The following is a 16145-nucleotide window of genomic DNA, read 5'->3' as shown; positions in this document are numbered from 1 at the left end:
GATTAAAGGGGATATATAAACTAAGGGTTAGCCGGTTAGGGTTTCAGTTTCCTACTTCCCTTTCTTTCTTCTTCTGTTCTTCGCCTCTGGCGATTCTGAAAGTTTTGACAGATGAAATTAAATTATGAGATCGTGAGGGTTGAGCAGAGATCAAGGCATATTTGAGGATGAAGATTAGGGTTTCTGATTCGGGAGTTTGATTTGAGAAATTGAAGGGTTAGGGTTCATGTGTTCTTCCCCAACTTGAGATAAGGGTTTGAGAAGAATTGTTAACGATACCGAGTATCTGTTGCACGCAGAATCAATGGGTTGTTGTTTAAATTGATGTTCAGAAGCTGTTGATGTTAGGTTGAAGAGTTAGGGTTTCACAAGAGGAACTCAAATGAGATTTAGAAGTTGAATTTAAGGTTCTACATGGATTATTAGAGACTGGGTTTGGTCGAATTGAAGAGTTTGAATGCATGTTATAAACTTGAATTGGAAATTCAGCTTTTCAGAGGATTCTAACGCTTGGGTAAGATTCCTTTTTCGATTAAGTTTAGTATTTTCGTTTTAATTGGTAGATTATTGATTATCTTGAGTGTATATGAATGTATGTGAATCTGTGAGTTATAGTTAAGATAGTTGTTTGGTATAACTGGCTCTAGTTGTCAGAGTTGGAGATGATTGAATTGGTTAAGTGTTTGAGAAGTTGAATTGTATTAGGTTTAGTGATTTATTGGATTGCTGGAGGTAATGAAATTGTTGAGCTGAGTTGTAGTTCGGGAAAAAGAGGAGTTGAGTATGCAGTTGAACTTTAGTTCCAGGGATGGTGGTGCAGATTATGTGAATGGAGCTGTAATTTCTTAGAGTTACAGTGAGGTTTAGATTAATGGAATAAACTAGTGTTGGGATGATGTTGTTAGTGATGCCGAAATGGAGATAGTGGGATAAAATAGTTAAGCTGAAGCTACAGGTGGAGTTATAGTGAAGATTTGGTAGTGATTCTATTAATGGGGGCGATGATGATGTTATAGTGAAGATTGCAATTGAATTTTATCATGTTCAGAGATGAGAGGTGGTGGTGTTTGCTGTTGAAATGAATAGATGGGGTTCGAATGTTGGTGGTGTTCGATGGGGTTGCTGATGATTTCCGATAATAATTGATGTTCTTGAGTTGCAAGGGAATGGTGTTTGCCGTAGAGAAGTTAATGGCTTTGATGGGCACATCATATTTTCTTTCTTTTATGTGGTCTCGGTATAGATTTATCTGATTAATCTGTTCCTTCTTTTATATGCAGAAAGGCTGATTTCATGCGGTAGGCAATGTGGAAAATGTACGGCGAAACATGCTAAGAAAGGTACAAAGTAGATAGTGAAAAAACTCTTATGTCAACAAGTGAAGCTGGCATCATTGACCATGTATAGCCTGTTTAATTGCAATCATCCGCCATATTGAGTACAAGGGAAGTTGCCATATTGAGTTTGCAACTGAAGAAGCTGCAAAGAAGGTAGACTTCTCAGTTTGTGCTCCGTAATTTGTTGAAAGTTCTGTGTTAGCTTTTACTCTATGAATAATTTATCATTGCAGGCATTGGAGTTGGATGGCCAAAACTTGTGTAACATGGAAATTGTAATTGACCGATATGGAACCGAAACCACTGGAGCATCAAAAACACTTATTGCCAAGCACCTATCTTTGTTCATTACTAAATCAGATGTGTGCGTATATATCTTATTTTTACTTTTTAACCTTCGCCACATTTCATTGTCTCAACACTCTTTTTTCGCTGTTGTTGTAGGATCAAGTTCTTTAAAAGGGCTGGGAAAATTATCGATGTGCGTTTCTCTTCACTTGATAATGGAAAATTCAGTGGACATTGCCATATTGAGTTTGCAACTGAAGAAGGTGCGGAGAAGGTAACCTCCCCAGCTTATCACTGCCAAGCTCCAATTCCAACAGTCTCAGAAACCAAGCTCAACTTCGAAAGTCAATGACAGCAACACCACTGATACGTCACCCTCTTCATTGGTAGTAATCATCATTCTCCAAACTGCGATCATCATGATCAACAATGGCAGATGAGATCTTCCCTGTTTTGTCGAGTTGTTCTCCATTCCTCGGCTGCAACTCTCCCAACCATCTTAGTCTTCATTATCCATCATCAACATCATCATTCTCGTTTGCTACCGACGTCCATCCATCGCAACCAGCACAACCACCTATCTCTATCATTCTTCATCAACGATGAGCAGAAGCATCATCAGTTCAACACACTAGTCATTATAGCAATTGCACAACTGCACTAGCATATGACTTGTTATTGTACCACAGTTTAGGAAGTTAATTACTACTCAAACTGCAGTTATAGTTTGTTTGCGAACACCACACCTCTCTAAAGTTAACTAGTACCGATAGGTACCGGTACCGTACCTGGTACCGTACGTGTACCGAATGGTACCGGAACCGAGGTACAAGGTACAGGTACCGGTCCAAAATTTTGGAACCGAGGCTAAGGAGGTACAGGTACTCGGCCTCGGCAAGAACCGAGCCGAACCGTACCGTGTGCACCCTTAGTTGAGTATTATGATTTTAAGCATTCTAATGGTAGAATTCGGTGAAACGGGTTCATTTAGGCCCCGAAAAAGGTACGGACCGTCACATATTATCCCTGTCTTTTCATTATATGTGTGAAAGCCCTTTCGAGAGTATCGTAAGTGGAGCAAGAAAGAAAATTAATCAGTGGAATAAAATTTAGCCCAGTTTCTCCCTCTATCTCTCAACTTCTGTTTGATGATGATAGCATAACTTTTGCAAAAGCAAGGAAGAAAGAGTGTAAAAATCCGGTTAAACTTCTTGGACCCTTTAGCCTAAGTTCCAGCCAACAAATAAATTATGATCAATCCGGTGCTTTTGAGTAACTCTGTCTCCAATGGAAAAATTAGGGAAATTCTGAATATTCTCAAAATAAGTAGAATTAGGCCGGACGACAAGTATTTAGGAGGTCCTCTCCCCTACTGCTAAATCTCGTACACCAGTGAAAAGAAGAAGGAAGTCTACCGATGATTCACCAACAGGAACCTCCCCTACTACTAAATCTCCCACAACAAGAAGTATGAGTAAGGTTCCTCAGGAAAAAGGTAAATCAAAAATATGTACTTCATATTGACATGCAATATTCCTAAAACCTAAAATATGTATTGTTACATATTGAAATGTAGTGCTGTTTAACTAATACATACTAAAATTTAGTATGTCAATTTATATGTGTACTACATATCAATATGTTGTCTACAATTTGTACTTCATTTTGACAAGTTATATGTTGTACCATACTGATATGTAATATGTACAAAACTTTTGGTTTACAAAAACAGCAAAAACCAAAGGAAAGAAAGCAGATGCTGCTCCTGAAGCAAAAAGCAAAAGAAAAACAGCAGCGGCAACTACTAAAGCAAAAGGAAAAACAGAGACAAAGGCTGCTACTCCTTCACCACCAGCAAAGGGGAACAAAGCACTTGTCCTGAGAGCTGCTACTCCTTCTCCAAAAGGAAAGGGAAAAGAAAAAAGGGGGAAAGCAAAAGCACTTGTCCTGAGAACAAAGTAACAATGAAGAATGTAATAGTGAATGAATGTGAAGCACCTCAACAAGGGGGATCGCCAAACTGTCTACTGTTTGTGATGCATATTATGAAGATGAAGTCAAAAAGAAAATATGTGGGAGTGCCTTTGGGAGATGATGAAGAAGTGCAAGTGAAGATTCGTAACAAAAGGGTCCCGTTAGCATGCAAATTGATGAAAGCATCTCCACCAGAAATCAGTTGGCAGATAACACAAAAATAGTCTTACTTGCTAAAAGTAATCTGACAGTACATATCACTATTTACCTATTTTCTTTTCTTTTTATTCTTGGTTACATTTCATTTCATGAGTTCAAGAATGTCCAAAAACATATAGCTTTTCCAAACATGTTTTTTTTGGGTATATCTAATATGTAGTGATTTTTAATTTGAATTTGGGTTTAACTTTAATGTAGTGATATTTCAATTGTGTTACTTAAACATGATTTTGTGTTGTTGATACGAGGGGGCGCTGCCCCCTCGACCCCCGTGAAGATGGTGAATCAGCTGGAAAATCACATATCATAATTAAACTAACCACTACATATCAGTAAGTACTGATTGTTTTCTTTAATATGTACTAACCTGATTGAAACCACAAAAGTTTTTGTGGAATTGTAATTATGATATGTTCTAAATAATCTTAGTGGAAGATGGTTAAACCACAAACCAGTACATATTTGATTGTTTTCTTGTTACAAACATCTAGTATGGTTACACTACATATCAGTATGTAGTGGTAGATACTAGCACTACAATACTGACATGTAATTTCAGTATGTAAATACTTCACTACTGGTGATAGATACTGACATTTTGATAGACTTAACAACATATTTCATTATTCGAAAATAACTACAATAACTACATTTTGATAGACTTATAATGTTTCAAAAACCAAAAGATGTTCTAAGAAACAACAAAAACAGTATTTTCAGTACACTTGTAATGTATGTACTGTAAATGAAATACTTATTAACCAAATTCAGTTGGTACTGACAAAATCAAAAAGAAAAACGGTAGAATAGAACAAGGGCTAGAGGAAAGAATTGTGGAAAAGGAATCTGGAAACATCATCGATATAACATTCTGCTGCACGTTCAAGCCTGTGATAAAAGAAAAAGAGAAATCAGAACACTACTTGCTTAAAAGTACATTGTATTGTATCATACTTACTTAATTAAGACATTAATATGTATCTGACTGAAATACATACCTGACACAAAATCATTCTTCAGAAAGTTCATACTGTCGGATAAGATTGCATGTTGCCTTGTTGTGATGAGTCTTCAAATTACAGTTTGAACACTTGACAGATTTTCTACTAGTCTCATATGCAGACTTAATACGTTTCCCCTTTTTCCTGCCTGGTGGAGACCTAATTACTTCTGCTGGGAGAACGATATCGCCTACGTGATACTCATCGGGCCTGTGAGAAAAAAACAGTATCATATAAATGGAATGAACCACAACTACATATGAATATGTACACGGTATATTGTTCCTGAAAAACAAATATCAAAAAATGTAGTGGTATCTACCATTACATATCAGTATGTAACATCCATATGTAAGTAGGTTTATGTTAACAGTTTCAATTGCTATGCAAAATATGAAAATGTACTGATTAAAGACACATACCTGTCGTGGTTAGGAACGGGTCTAATAGCTTTTGAATATATCTTACGAAAAGTGATAACTTTGAAATAATCTTCAACGTAATCAAGAATCCTTCCTCCAGATCTAGTAATAGCTGTAGTAGCGTGCGAGCATGGAAAACCATAAACGCGCCATCGTTGGCAAGTACAAGTTTTTCTCTCTAGATCTACCATATGAGATCTGCACAGTACATATTCATGTGTTATTTTTCAGTACACCTAATGTACACAGTACATATTTATATGTTCTCACAGAAACATGGTACTTAAGAAAAAGAAAGAGAAATTAAATAACATTCAGATGATAGAGATTAGGGGTAAACGCTAACCTTGGAGAATGCACTTCATAACGATTAGCATCTGACTGGCTAACTTTCCAGGGACGACCAATTTGGATGTGTAGTTCAAGCAAGGCTTGATACGTAGGGGTTAGCAGTTCTGGGTCCATCAAGAGACTCTCTTCACGACGTTCTGACATCATTTCCATCATACGTATCCTACACGACAAGGGAATATCAAGTCTATTATACTAAAAATATACGTAGATTAACAGAATATATATGCTAATACTGTTACAAAAAGAAAACTAATATAAGCTTGTACTCTGACTAAGGAAACTGATACAAACCTGATCGAGTCAACGAACGCACATGCAGGTAATTTCTTCTCTTTGTTAATCCAGCTATTGAACGATTCAGCAACGCTAGATGAAGTGTGACCATAACTACATCCCTTGAAGAAAGCACTGGACCACTTTTCTTTTGGAATGTTGCGGTAGTAGTCAGCAACCAAAGGCCTTCCCAAATTAACCATTTCTTGAATACCTTCCTCATATGTTTCAGGAGAAAGAGCATATGTCGCCTTTCAGAAAGCATCAGTCACTTCCTTATACTTTTCGTCAGACTTTGCGATAGATAAGTTTTTGTCCAAATGGAAGTAACAATATCTCTGATGAGAATCAGGAAAATCTTTGGGAATATATTTAACCAACCCTTCACCTCGGTCAGTCATAAAAGTGATTGGGCGATCATCATTCAAAGCCTCCTCCAGTTTCTTGAAAAACCATTCCCAGCTGATATTGTCTTCACCGGGTACTAAAGCAAATGCAAGCGGATAAAATCCTGCAAAAAGGAATTACTAGTTATGTTAAGCAACTAATATTGACACTACATATTGACATGCAGTATGATTTACCTCTTTGTTGATATGTGAAAACCTGACACTACATAATGACATGTTAAGCAACTGATTGACACTACATTTTCACATGCAGTATGGTTTATCTCATACTCAGTAAGGTCAATATGTAGTATCTAGTATGGTCAATATTCATTGTCAGATAGTGAAGTAAGGTCAAAATATGAGTGATCTAACTACCAGACACTACATATCAAAAAAAAAAAGAACCAGTTACCTTGATTGCCATTAAGACATGTTTCTGCCATGAGACCTCCTTTAAAAGTTCCAGTGAGAAATGTACAGCCACAGAAAATCATGTGACGACATAGTTTATATCCCTCTATACAAGCTCTAAAGCAAACAAAAAGTCTATTGAATCTTTTTGTAGCATCATTGAAATCGAAATCAATAAATGACCCAGGGTTTGTTTCCCTAACAGCTTTCACCCACCAAGCAAGATCAGTGTACGACTTCACATCATTACCAAAAATCTGTTTATGCGACAAATCAATTGCATGATATGCGTGGTGATACTGGATTTCAAACCCATCACCAACTTTAAGATAATCTATGATCTCTGCTGGTGTTATGCGAGGGTTGTGCCTGACCATCTCATGAATTAGACTGTTCATGAGTTTTTTTGTAACTCTTGGATTCTTCAACATATAACCACCGCCACAGGTGTGCCTTCCCACATATTCCTTTATCTTAAAAACATCAATAGAACTACCAATGGTTGTTGCGTGAAGCTTCCATGAACAACCTTTCACAATACATACGGCGGTGAATCTCTCAAGGTCATTCTTCTTCTTAATTACCTTATATCCAGTTCTCATGCAGTATTTTTGGTATGCTATACGTACGACATCAACACCACCATAGAATAATTGATTTGTATCATCAAAAATCTTATCCCAACCATCTGAAAAAAACACTCTTGGGGCTTCTTTACCTTCTTTCAAATAACTATTCTTTGCACTGACAACTAAGTCTGCATTATTGTCAACTTTCATACGCCTAGATGCGCCATTTGAAATTACATCCACGTGCAAATCAAAGAAAGTTGATTGCTTTGAAGAATGTAATGCAGAGATGTCCTGGAGTGTTACATCGGCAAGAATAGGAACTATCGCTTGATTCTGGAAATAGTTAACCAAAATAGTCGATGGAGTCAACCAGCTCCACATATTACAGATGCAAAATTTCAAATCCTCTAAAGTTGAAAACGATGTAACCTCATATGCAAAATGATATTGCTTATGGTATACATGAGAATAGATGGAGAAGTCTGGTTTGGGAGCAACGTCAGACATGTTAACCCTGTAAAAAATGACATGTACTGAGATGAAACAAAAAGAGTCTTTGTATTGACATGGTATAAGCAGTACGTATTGACATGTACTTACTCATATTGATATGTATTGGCATCTACTGCAAGATGAAAAAAGAGCATGCTATATGCAGGACGTATTGACATGTACTGACTCATATTCATATGTATTGGCATCTACTGCAGAATGAAAAAAGAGCACGCTATATGCAGTACGTATTGGTAATACATACTACAAGATCTGTCTAATGAAAACTAAACAGAACAGCAACAGAAAAACGTAGAAAATACAAAAAATCAGATTACAAAAAACAGAACAGAAATCATAAAAAGAAATCATACCTTGTTCGAATCTGAGATAAACCTAATTCGAAGCTCAAATACCTAATTGAAACACACAAAAATCACGTAAATTACTTAAAAAACGAACGGAGATTACTTCAAAACTGAATTGACATTGTAAATCATCATAAAACAGAAATCATAAAACGAAATCATAAAAAGATAACAATGTACATCATATACAATTATCCTGATAGAAATCGGATCAGAATAAACCTAATTATTCATCAAGATTTCTAGAACAGCAGCAAAAGAGGATGATTGAAAGGATAAATACCTTGGTTCGAAGCTCAGATGACCTAATTCGAAACTCAGAAGAACCTAATTCGAAGATCAGATGAAGATGATTGAAAAACAGTACCAGAAATTGATTCTATCCAAAACGCAGAGTGAGAGAAAACGATCTGAGAAGAAAAAAAGAGGAAAGAAACTGATTTGGTTTTATGTTCTTCACTTTAAGTTGCAGAAGGGTATGTTGGGAATATTTGAAAACTGGTCTTGTGTAAACCGCACGTGGATGGACTAGGGGATAAAGTTTCTGGTCCAAAAACATGTTTTTGGACCAGAGGATAAATCAATTCTGGGAGTGGACTAGCCAGTAACTGATTCCTTCATTCCTAGACTAGCCAGTAATTCCTAGTTTGCACAACCCATTAGTGAGACACTTTTCCAACCCAGATGAGCGCGAGGTAAGCAACCAATCTGAAAAACACAAGCATTGCGGTTAAAGAGAGATATGAAACGGCTTCACCTCCTAGTCCAATCTTATCTATAGTAGGAAGACTCCCGATGCTGCAAATGATATTTGGTCCACAAGCATACATTTCGTCGCTCTTATATTGCGAACTCAATAGGAGTTTGTAGCAATGGTGCGTGACAGATATGTACTTGATCCATGTTATGAAACTTGAGACTTTTCGAATGTAGTAGCCGCCAGCTAGAAAGAATGCATTCACTATGACTGCTGCCATTATTGTTACAGACCTAAGATTCATGACCATTACACCGATTGTTGTTGGATGCATAATCAAAAACAAGGAAAAATCAAATAAGAAAAAGTTATTGATACTTATCTCCTTTATAATGTAAGTGATTGATTTGATGAAACAGACGAGCTCCTCATATCTCCGCAACAGCAACAAGGCAAGACTTTGGAGAAACATAGTGAGTCATGTGTTCAACACGTTTCCCTTAAGACATTAGCGCCCGGCTACACTCAAGAGTGATGCTATAGCCCTCACAGGACGGATATCTCCAGGATAAAACACCCTAGTACACCTACTACTAGCATATGTAGTAGATGGTCAACTTGAGCTTGGCAACTCCGAAAAAACCATAAAGGAAAATCTGGAACACTTGAGAAAACAACATAAAATGTTTTTTCTCTTAGGGGTCCCTCTAAATATAGAACAACACCTTTCCCATAGATTTTACAAAAGTAGTGAATTTGTTTATATAATTGACAAATACAACTTAAGAAGAAAAATTCCCCGATGTGGGACTACAAGGTTTATATAGTTTCTTAAAACTACTAAATATTGGAAACTCCACAATGTGGGACTAATAAGTTTCATTCACAAAAGAAACAATAAATTATAATTTTTTAATAAAACTTTAAAAAATTATTTTTTATTAATCGTTTTCCAACAATCTCCCACATGAATGAAAACTCAATAAAACATGAAAACACAGATAGATCTTGGTAAATAAACATCCCAATCTCACGATCCAAACAGACTTATCGTGCAAGGATGCCCCTGCTCCCTCTGGGGAAGCAATCCGCTGTTTCCTCGATTGAGGTGTCAGGGATATTGAATTGTTCGTCGTCCTATAGGTTCTCAAAAGGATTTTCTTCCTCGGGGATCTCCTCGATGGTAGCGATTGGCACCTTCTTCTTTGCTTTACGCTTCAGCCTACAGTTTCTCCTTCTAGCCTCCGTTCTAGCCTCCTGAGCTTCTTGGGCTTTCAAGATGGCTGCGATAGTAGCGCTGGCATCGCCGAAGTCTGAAGGGTTGTCCTTCTTGGACTCGCTGTTCACTGTTTTCCTTGGAAAACAGTTCAACCCTCCTGGTTGAGTTAGATGTACATCACCATGCCTCTCGAAGGGGTTTCCCTCTTCTTCGGAGCTAGAATTGTCGGTTAGTCCTTTCTGATACTGGTCATCGGGTTGTCCCTCTCCTAGGATCGCACCGTTTAGCATGGTCTCGCCTGGCTCCGTGTCGTCTTGTCCCTCTGGATGACCTCCACCATTTTCACCTTGGCTTGTGCGAGCAGATCGTCGCGTCACCATTACCTTCCCTGCAATATATGAAATAATACTTAATTTGTCTATTTACTCAAAAAGGTGGGTCCCTAGATTTACAGGTCATGTGCAATTGCTAAGTCATAGTTCAGACTGGACAGTTTAGTACAAGAAGACTTTGCAGTAGATTTTGGAGACATGTGAAGATGTCAAAACATTCCCTATTTGCACAAGGTGTTAATGATGAAGAAAAGGTGTTTTATCAGTCCTCTTTTCTCGAGAAAAAATACCTCCTTCAACACGTTATACCTCTTATGGGAAGAAACCAAATTACGACAATTGAGCATTTCTTTCCCGTTCTAGGAAATATTTCTCATTATCTTTAGATTTTGGATTTTGGTCAAATTTTTGAATTTGATGAATGATTATGTACTCATTAACCCTCCTTCTTGACTTAGATTTGGATATCTAAGAAGAAGTTTATGGATTAACTTGAGTTCCCTTGAGGATGAAGAACAATTAGTTTTTTTTTTCAACTTCCATATGATGATATTTTCTTCCATGGAGTCTACTGATAGCTTTATTCCTCCCGACTCTTTCATGGAGGAGATCGTTTGAGTGCCGAAGTATCAGAAACTCCATTTTCACTCTGATCTTCAACTCTCCCGAGTTCCTTGAGAAAGATATTGAAAGATGCTATTAGACTAAAAATCTAAAAGAAAACTAGCGAAAAAACTGTAGTTCTGCCGATTTTGAGGTTCTTCTAGACTTCACAGATCGTGTAGATCATATTTGAGTCTGAGCTCTACTCATAAATCTTAACATAAATCTACTTATTAGTATGAAAACTACTTCTCTCATGGAGATTATGAAGATAATATAGAGTTGTTACTAGGGAGGTAGAATAGATCTTCATACCTCCCTGTTTCTAGCGCCAAAATGTAGTTGCATCTTTTCTGATGACTACACCATGGTAAGATTAAAGACAAATAACTACTAAAACATACAAGATTCAAAATGAATAAGATGTAAACAGTATGAAAAGTAAAGATTAACACAAGCATATAACGTGGTTCGTCCATGAAGACCTACGTCCACAGGAAAGAAGATGTTTTCTTATTGATTATAAGGTCTTACCATTGAAAGAAGTACAAATATCACTTAGATTTCTAAATTTCTCTCTCTCTAGATCTCTCTCAGGAATTCTCTGTAGAAAGACCATCTATTGTTACATAAGTTGTCCATCTTCTTCTACATGGACTATATTTATAGACAAAATAAGACTCGCGAAGGTCTAGCCTCGCTGAGCACAAGGGTTTGTCGTCTATCTTCTCAGGACCTCGAGCGATCTTCTATATTATCCCTCGTGATGACATGCTGGGTTCCTCTCCGAGATATCTCTCCATGTACACCATCGTGATGTGCTTCTCAAGTAACCTCGTTCTGCATCATTCTCGGGTTATAATATAGGTCGTACGAGCTCCCTGAGGTGTTATAGACTCGCTCGTGCTTCCTCTGATCCTTCATTAAATGCGGTCCTCCTTTTAAGACTTGACCGTCTGAGCGGATTAGATCACTGCTTACACGCGTCATTCATGTAACGTTGTAGCAGATGTCTCGATCCATACGAAATCACTTTATGGATTATGATCCAATGTTTCTATCTTATCATCATGAAATCATCTCTTGAGATGATGACATGTGGCGATCAGGTATTTTACCCACACACATACGATTAAGATTATTGCGAGGTGATTAAAAAAGTCTAGGATGTTCTTCGGGAATATAAGTCCGGGTTATCCATTGGTTCATGTTCACCTTGATTTTATCAAAATACGGAACAAAAATCTTAGGTTTATCTGTGGGAGACAGATTTATCTATTATCGTAGACTTTTCTGTGTGATACATATTTGTTTATTCAAGTCTTCGACTTTGGGTCGTAACAACTCTTGGTTGTGGGTGAGATCATTTAAGGGAATGTAGAGCGTAGCATCCTGCTGGGATCAGAGACGTAAGTAGCGCAACTGTACCTTGAATCAGTGTGAGATTGATTAGGGTTCAACTACAGTCCAGACCGAAGTTAGTTTGTAGTAGGCTAGTGTCTGTAGCGGATTAATACACTGTGGTGCTCAATCTGGACTAGGTCCCGGGGTTTTTCTGCATTTGCGGTTTCCTCGTTAACAAAACTTCTGGTGTCTGTGATATTTCTATTTCGCATTATATTTTGTTATATAATTGAAATATCACAGGTTGTGCGTTGTATCGATCAATTGTGAAATCGAACCTTTGGTTGTTGATTGGAAATTGATTGATCCTTGTATATTGGTCTTTGGTACCATCCAAGTTTATATATCTCTTGTATTTGATAAAGACTCCCATATTTCTATTTGCTTGAGTATAGATACAATCAAGAGATCAAGATAATAACTCCTTGATATACTTTTTATTAAGATTGAATCTGACTGTCTAGTTGATTCTCTTAAAAGTATATTAAAGTTAGTCCATACAGATTGCTAATCGAAATATTGAGTGAGGTTGTTAGACCCCCGCATTTTCACTTCCAGCCGGGTTTAGGGGCCATTTTTAGAATGGGAATACAAGAAGATGAAGGAATGATCAAGATGATCAATATAATCAGGATGATCACGATGATCAAGATAATGGTAGTGAAGAATAAAGTTTTAAACTAAGAAAAGTAAGAAGGAAATAGGTAGTACGAGGAGAATGCGAAATAGATAATGGTGAAGAACAATCAAAGATTGTTAAAGAAGATGAACAGCAGCATAGCGGAAGGTGAAAGTTGCAGAGAAAGAGGGAGAAATATATGAAGAGAGAAGGTAAAAAGAAAGAAAAGAAAACGTATAGCAGTAGATAAAAAAAAATTATCCCAACTATCGAGGTATTTCTTTTCATCAAAGCATTGATTAGGAACGAACGGATATGAAGAGGCGGGGACGTATCTGATTGCAAGTGGCAAAGATAACATGTGTAAGTTGTCATGCCGAGATTCCGTAAAAAGTAACAACTAAAAAAAATATGGAATGATGAACGGGCGCGGAAAAATAGTTTACAAGAGTTTCTCTTACCGCTCTTTCTTTCACCAAAGAACGATACGAGAAGAGGCAAAATGTGGGTACAAAATATCGCACACCTATCATTTATGCGAAGTAATACCTTTAACACTAAGCGAAAATGAACGCATACAACATTTCCAAGATGATGAACTAGATAACGTCACCAAGTCACACCAAAAGTATAAAGAACTACGTGTCAGAGAGACCAAAAGTGATGAACTAGATAACCTCCACTATATAAATTCCTATAAAAGGAACCAACCACCGTTGTAAAGAGAGACCTTTTTTGGTGAACTAAGATAAGATATTGTCGGAGGTGAGTTATTTGTTTTCCAAGATTGGGATTTTCTCTTATCTTATGTGTATTTGCTCTAAGTCTCAACAAAAGATTTTAAGTACTTTCATCGTGATTTCTTAAATAACATCACAAGATCTTAGTAGCGTGTAGTTTTGGGATTTCCTGCAATTACAGGAGATACATAGTTACTGTTGAAATCGGAAAAAGATTCAGAACTACCATTTCATATAGTACTCGAGAAAAGGAGCCATTATGTGGGATGCATCAGTAAGCAGTGGATGTGTTTTAGAGGAAGGTGGAAATCGAAAACGACATACAATTGCACATGCAATGGCTTTCAACCAAATTTTGGCAGAGTTGCAATATTAGATCGGCACCTAGTAGTTGGAATTGTCTTTTGAACGAGATTAAGCATTTTATTTTATCTTTTTTTTTGAAGGTGAGATCAAGCATTTTATTCGATCTGGTGGGCACCTAAAACCTACAAATTGACAGAGATCATTGCCAACTCCCGAAGATTGCTTTGGGAAATTAACTAGTAATTTTTCTTTCTTGATCATCTGTTCCATCACTGCTAACTAGTAATTAACTAGTACTTCTACTCTCACACTCTAGTGTTTCTCTGCTAGTTGTAGGTATGTAAAAAGCATGGCAACTTAAATTATAATTGCTTCAACCTTTTGTTTGCACTCATGCTGTCCATCTCTTCTTTTCATACAAATCATACATTATCCGTAGCAACAATGTAAGATCCATGTCTGTAACTTCGGATAAAATGAAAAAGCATGAATTAAGGTAGTGATACTTTAGTTTAAAACACGCACGCTTAAAAGATGAGACACATCATGTTCAGGCCTCAACATTAAAAGGTGAGTCACTTTTTTTAAGTTCTTTTTCTTTCCTGATATATTTCATTGATCAACAAGTAGAAGCTAGAAAGCAAACTTCATCTTAAGGAGGCTTGAAATAGAGCTGCGGTCTTCCAATTCCCCCAAACATCAGCAAATTCCTCAAAAGCCAAAGCCCCAAACCGTCCTCTATTGCAAGATAAATCACCAATTTCATTAATAACCACCGTTATCTTACCCTATGATTTCATGAATATATAGCTACCAATCTCACAACACGTAAATGGTTGTCATCATAGTGTACAACCGACTAAAGTTGTGGGATCAAGTCTCTGTGTACATCAATATCATCGTGGAAACACTAGTATACTATGTAATGTACTGTTGTAACGTCATCTCCAGTTTAAAGCAACATAAAACTTCACCTTCATCTCCAGTTATAGCTAACATATTATTGGTGTATATCTGTGGACAATAAGAATAGCTAGTTAAGTAGGGGAGTTGAAGCTGGGAATATACACCCCGGTATTTAGGGGTGGAAAATTCAGATGTAACTGGTATTTCTAAATAATATTTTTCCATGTTTATTTATATATGTCGAAATACATCAATGAAGATCACTTTGTCCTGGATGATTTTTAATAAATAGTTCCATAAGGTGTAAGTATACAGTATCCGACATGGAAAACCATATTATAAAAAGTTTCAGCCTTGCAACAACTTAATTAGCTGCTCCTGCGTTTTGCTCTGCGATATGTTTTGAAACCCCTCGAGCTAGGGTAACACATCCATCAAGATAGGTGTGAAGATGACCTGAAGCACTAGTAGCTAAGTCGTCATTGATTTCGTACTTAGTAACTGTCTTGATGACGCATGAACTTTTTTCCTTTACTAGTATTTCGAAGCTTAACATAGAAAACGTGCATCCCCGTGCCAAGTATCCACCTTCAATTGTATGTATCTCCTTAAGACGCTTTTCGTGATCGACCGTCACAATCTTCTCCTTGCACATCGGTAAACTAGCATGTTCTGCACCGATTCCGACATATGGGGTAATATCTATTAAGAAAAAGAACTTCACGATTTCAAGTTTTGAAGTGTACATATATACCTGGAACAACACACAAAATAGTACCAACGCTACAGCCATCGCCTTCCAAGATAAACTTGCTTTTGAGGATATTTGGAAGTAATTGAACGGATAAAGCAGGGAAGTTAGGGGAGCTGTAGATTGCCCAAACGTCATCTGCAGAAGCATCTACCACGAACTCGTTGATAAACTCGTATCTCATTTTTGTCAAATCTATCGATGTTTAGCTTGATACTAGCTAACCTTATTTGTTAAATAATGACGAAATATGTTGGTATTTATAATGTAACATGCACCAGTGTTGTTACCTTCCGCAAATAATTGAATATTCATCTGGTATGCCCTTTTCGGATCCACCAAAAAGCGCTTCAACCCCACACAAGCTTTCATGATTATGTCCACAGTTGGCATTACATACAGTTGCGAAACAACAGACTACCGAGGTCTCTGTTAATATGAAATCCATACTTGGGCATTCATTGT

General features: G+C 37.1%; 1 protein-coding gene across 1 annotated transcript; it reads right to left on the bottom strand.

Annotated features, from left to right (window-relative positions):
- Window positions 1-15118: 15118 nt before the first annotated feature.
- Window positions 15119-15897, bottom strand: LOC113329427 (S-norcoclaurine synthase 2-like). Its single transcript, XM_026576300.1, has 2 exons — window positions 15684-15897; window positions 15119-15601 (listed from the first exon to the last, which is right to left on the bottom strand). The coding sequence occupies exons 1-2, from the start codon at window positions 15862-15864 to the stop codon at window positions 15294-15296; spliced, it is 489 nt and encodes a 162-aa protein (XP_026432085.1). The 5' UTR covers window positions 15865-15897; the 3' UTR covers window positions 15119-15293.
- Window positions 15898-16145: the final 248 nt, after the last annotated feature.

This window comes from Papaver somniferum, unplaced genomic scaffold (genome assembly GCF_003573695.1).
Source record: "Papaver somniferum cultivar HN1 unplaced genomic scaffold, ASM357369v1 unplaced-scaffold_117, whole genome shotgun sequence".
Classification (NCBI taxonomy): Eukaryota; Viridiplantae; Streptophyta; class Magnoliopsida; order Ranunculales; family Papaveraceae; genus Papaver; species Papaver somniferum.
The sequence above is the reverse complement of the archived record's forward strand: the minus strand, read 5'-3'. Positions and strand labels throughout refer to the sequence as shown.

Coding starts and splice junctions, on each gene's coding strand:
- LOC113329427 (XM_026576300.1), bottom strand. CDS start 15,864: ATGAGATACGAGTTTATCAACGAGTTCGTGGTAGATGCTTCTGCAGAT. Junction 15,602..15,683: donor TATTTTGTGTGTTGTTCCAG/GTATATATGTAC, acceptor GAATCGGTGCAG/AACATGCTAGTTTACCGATG.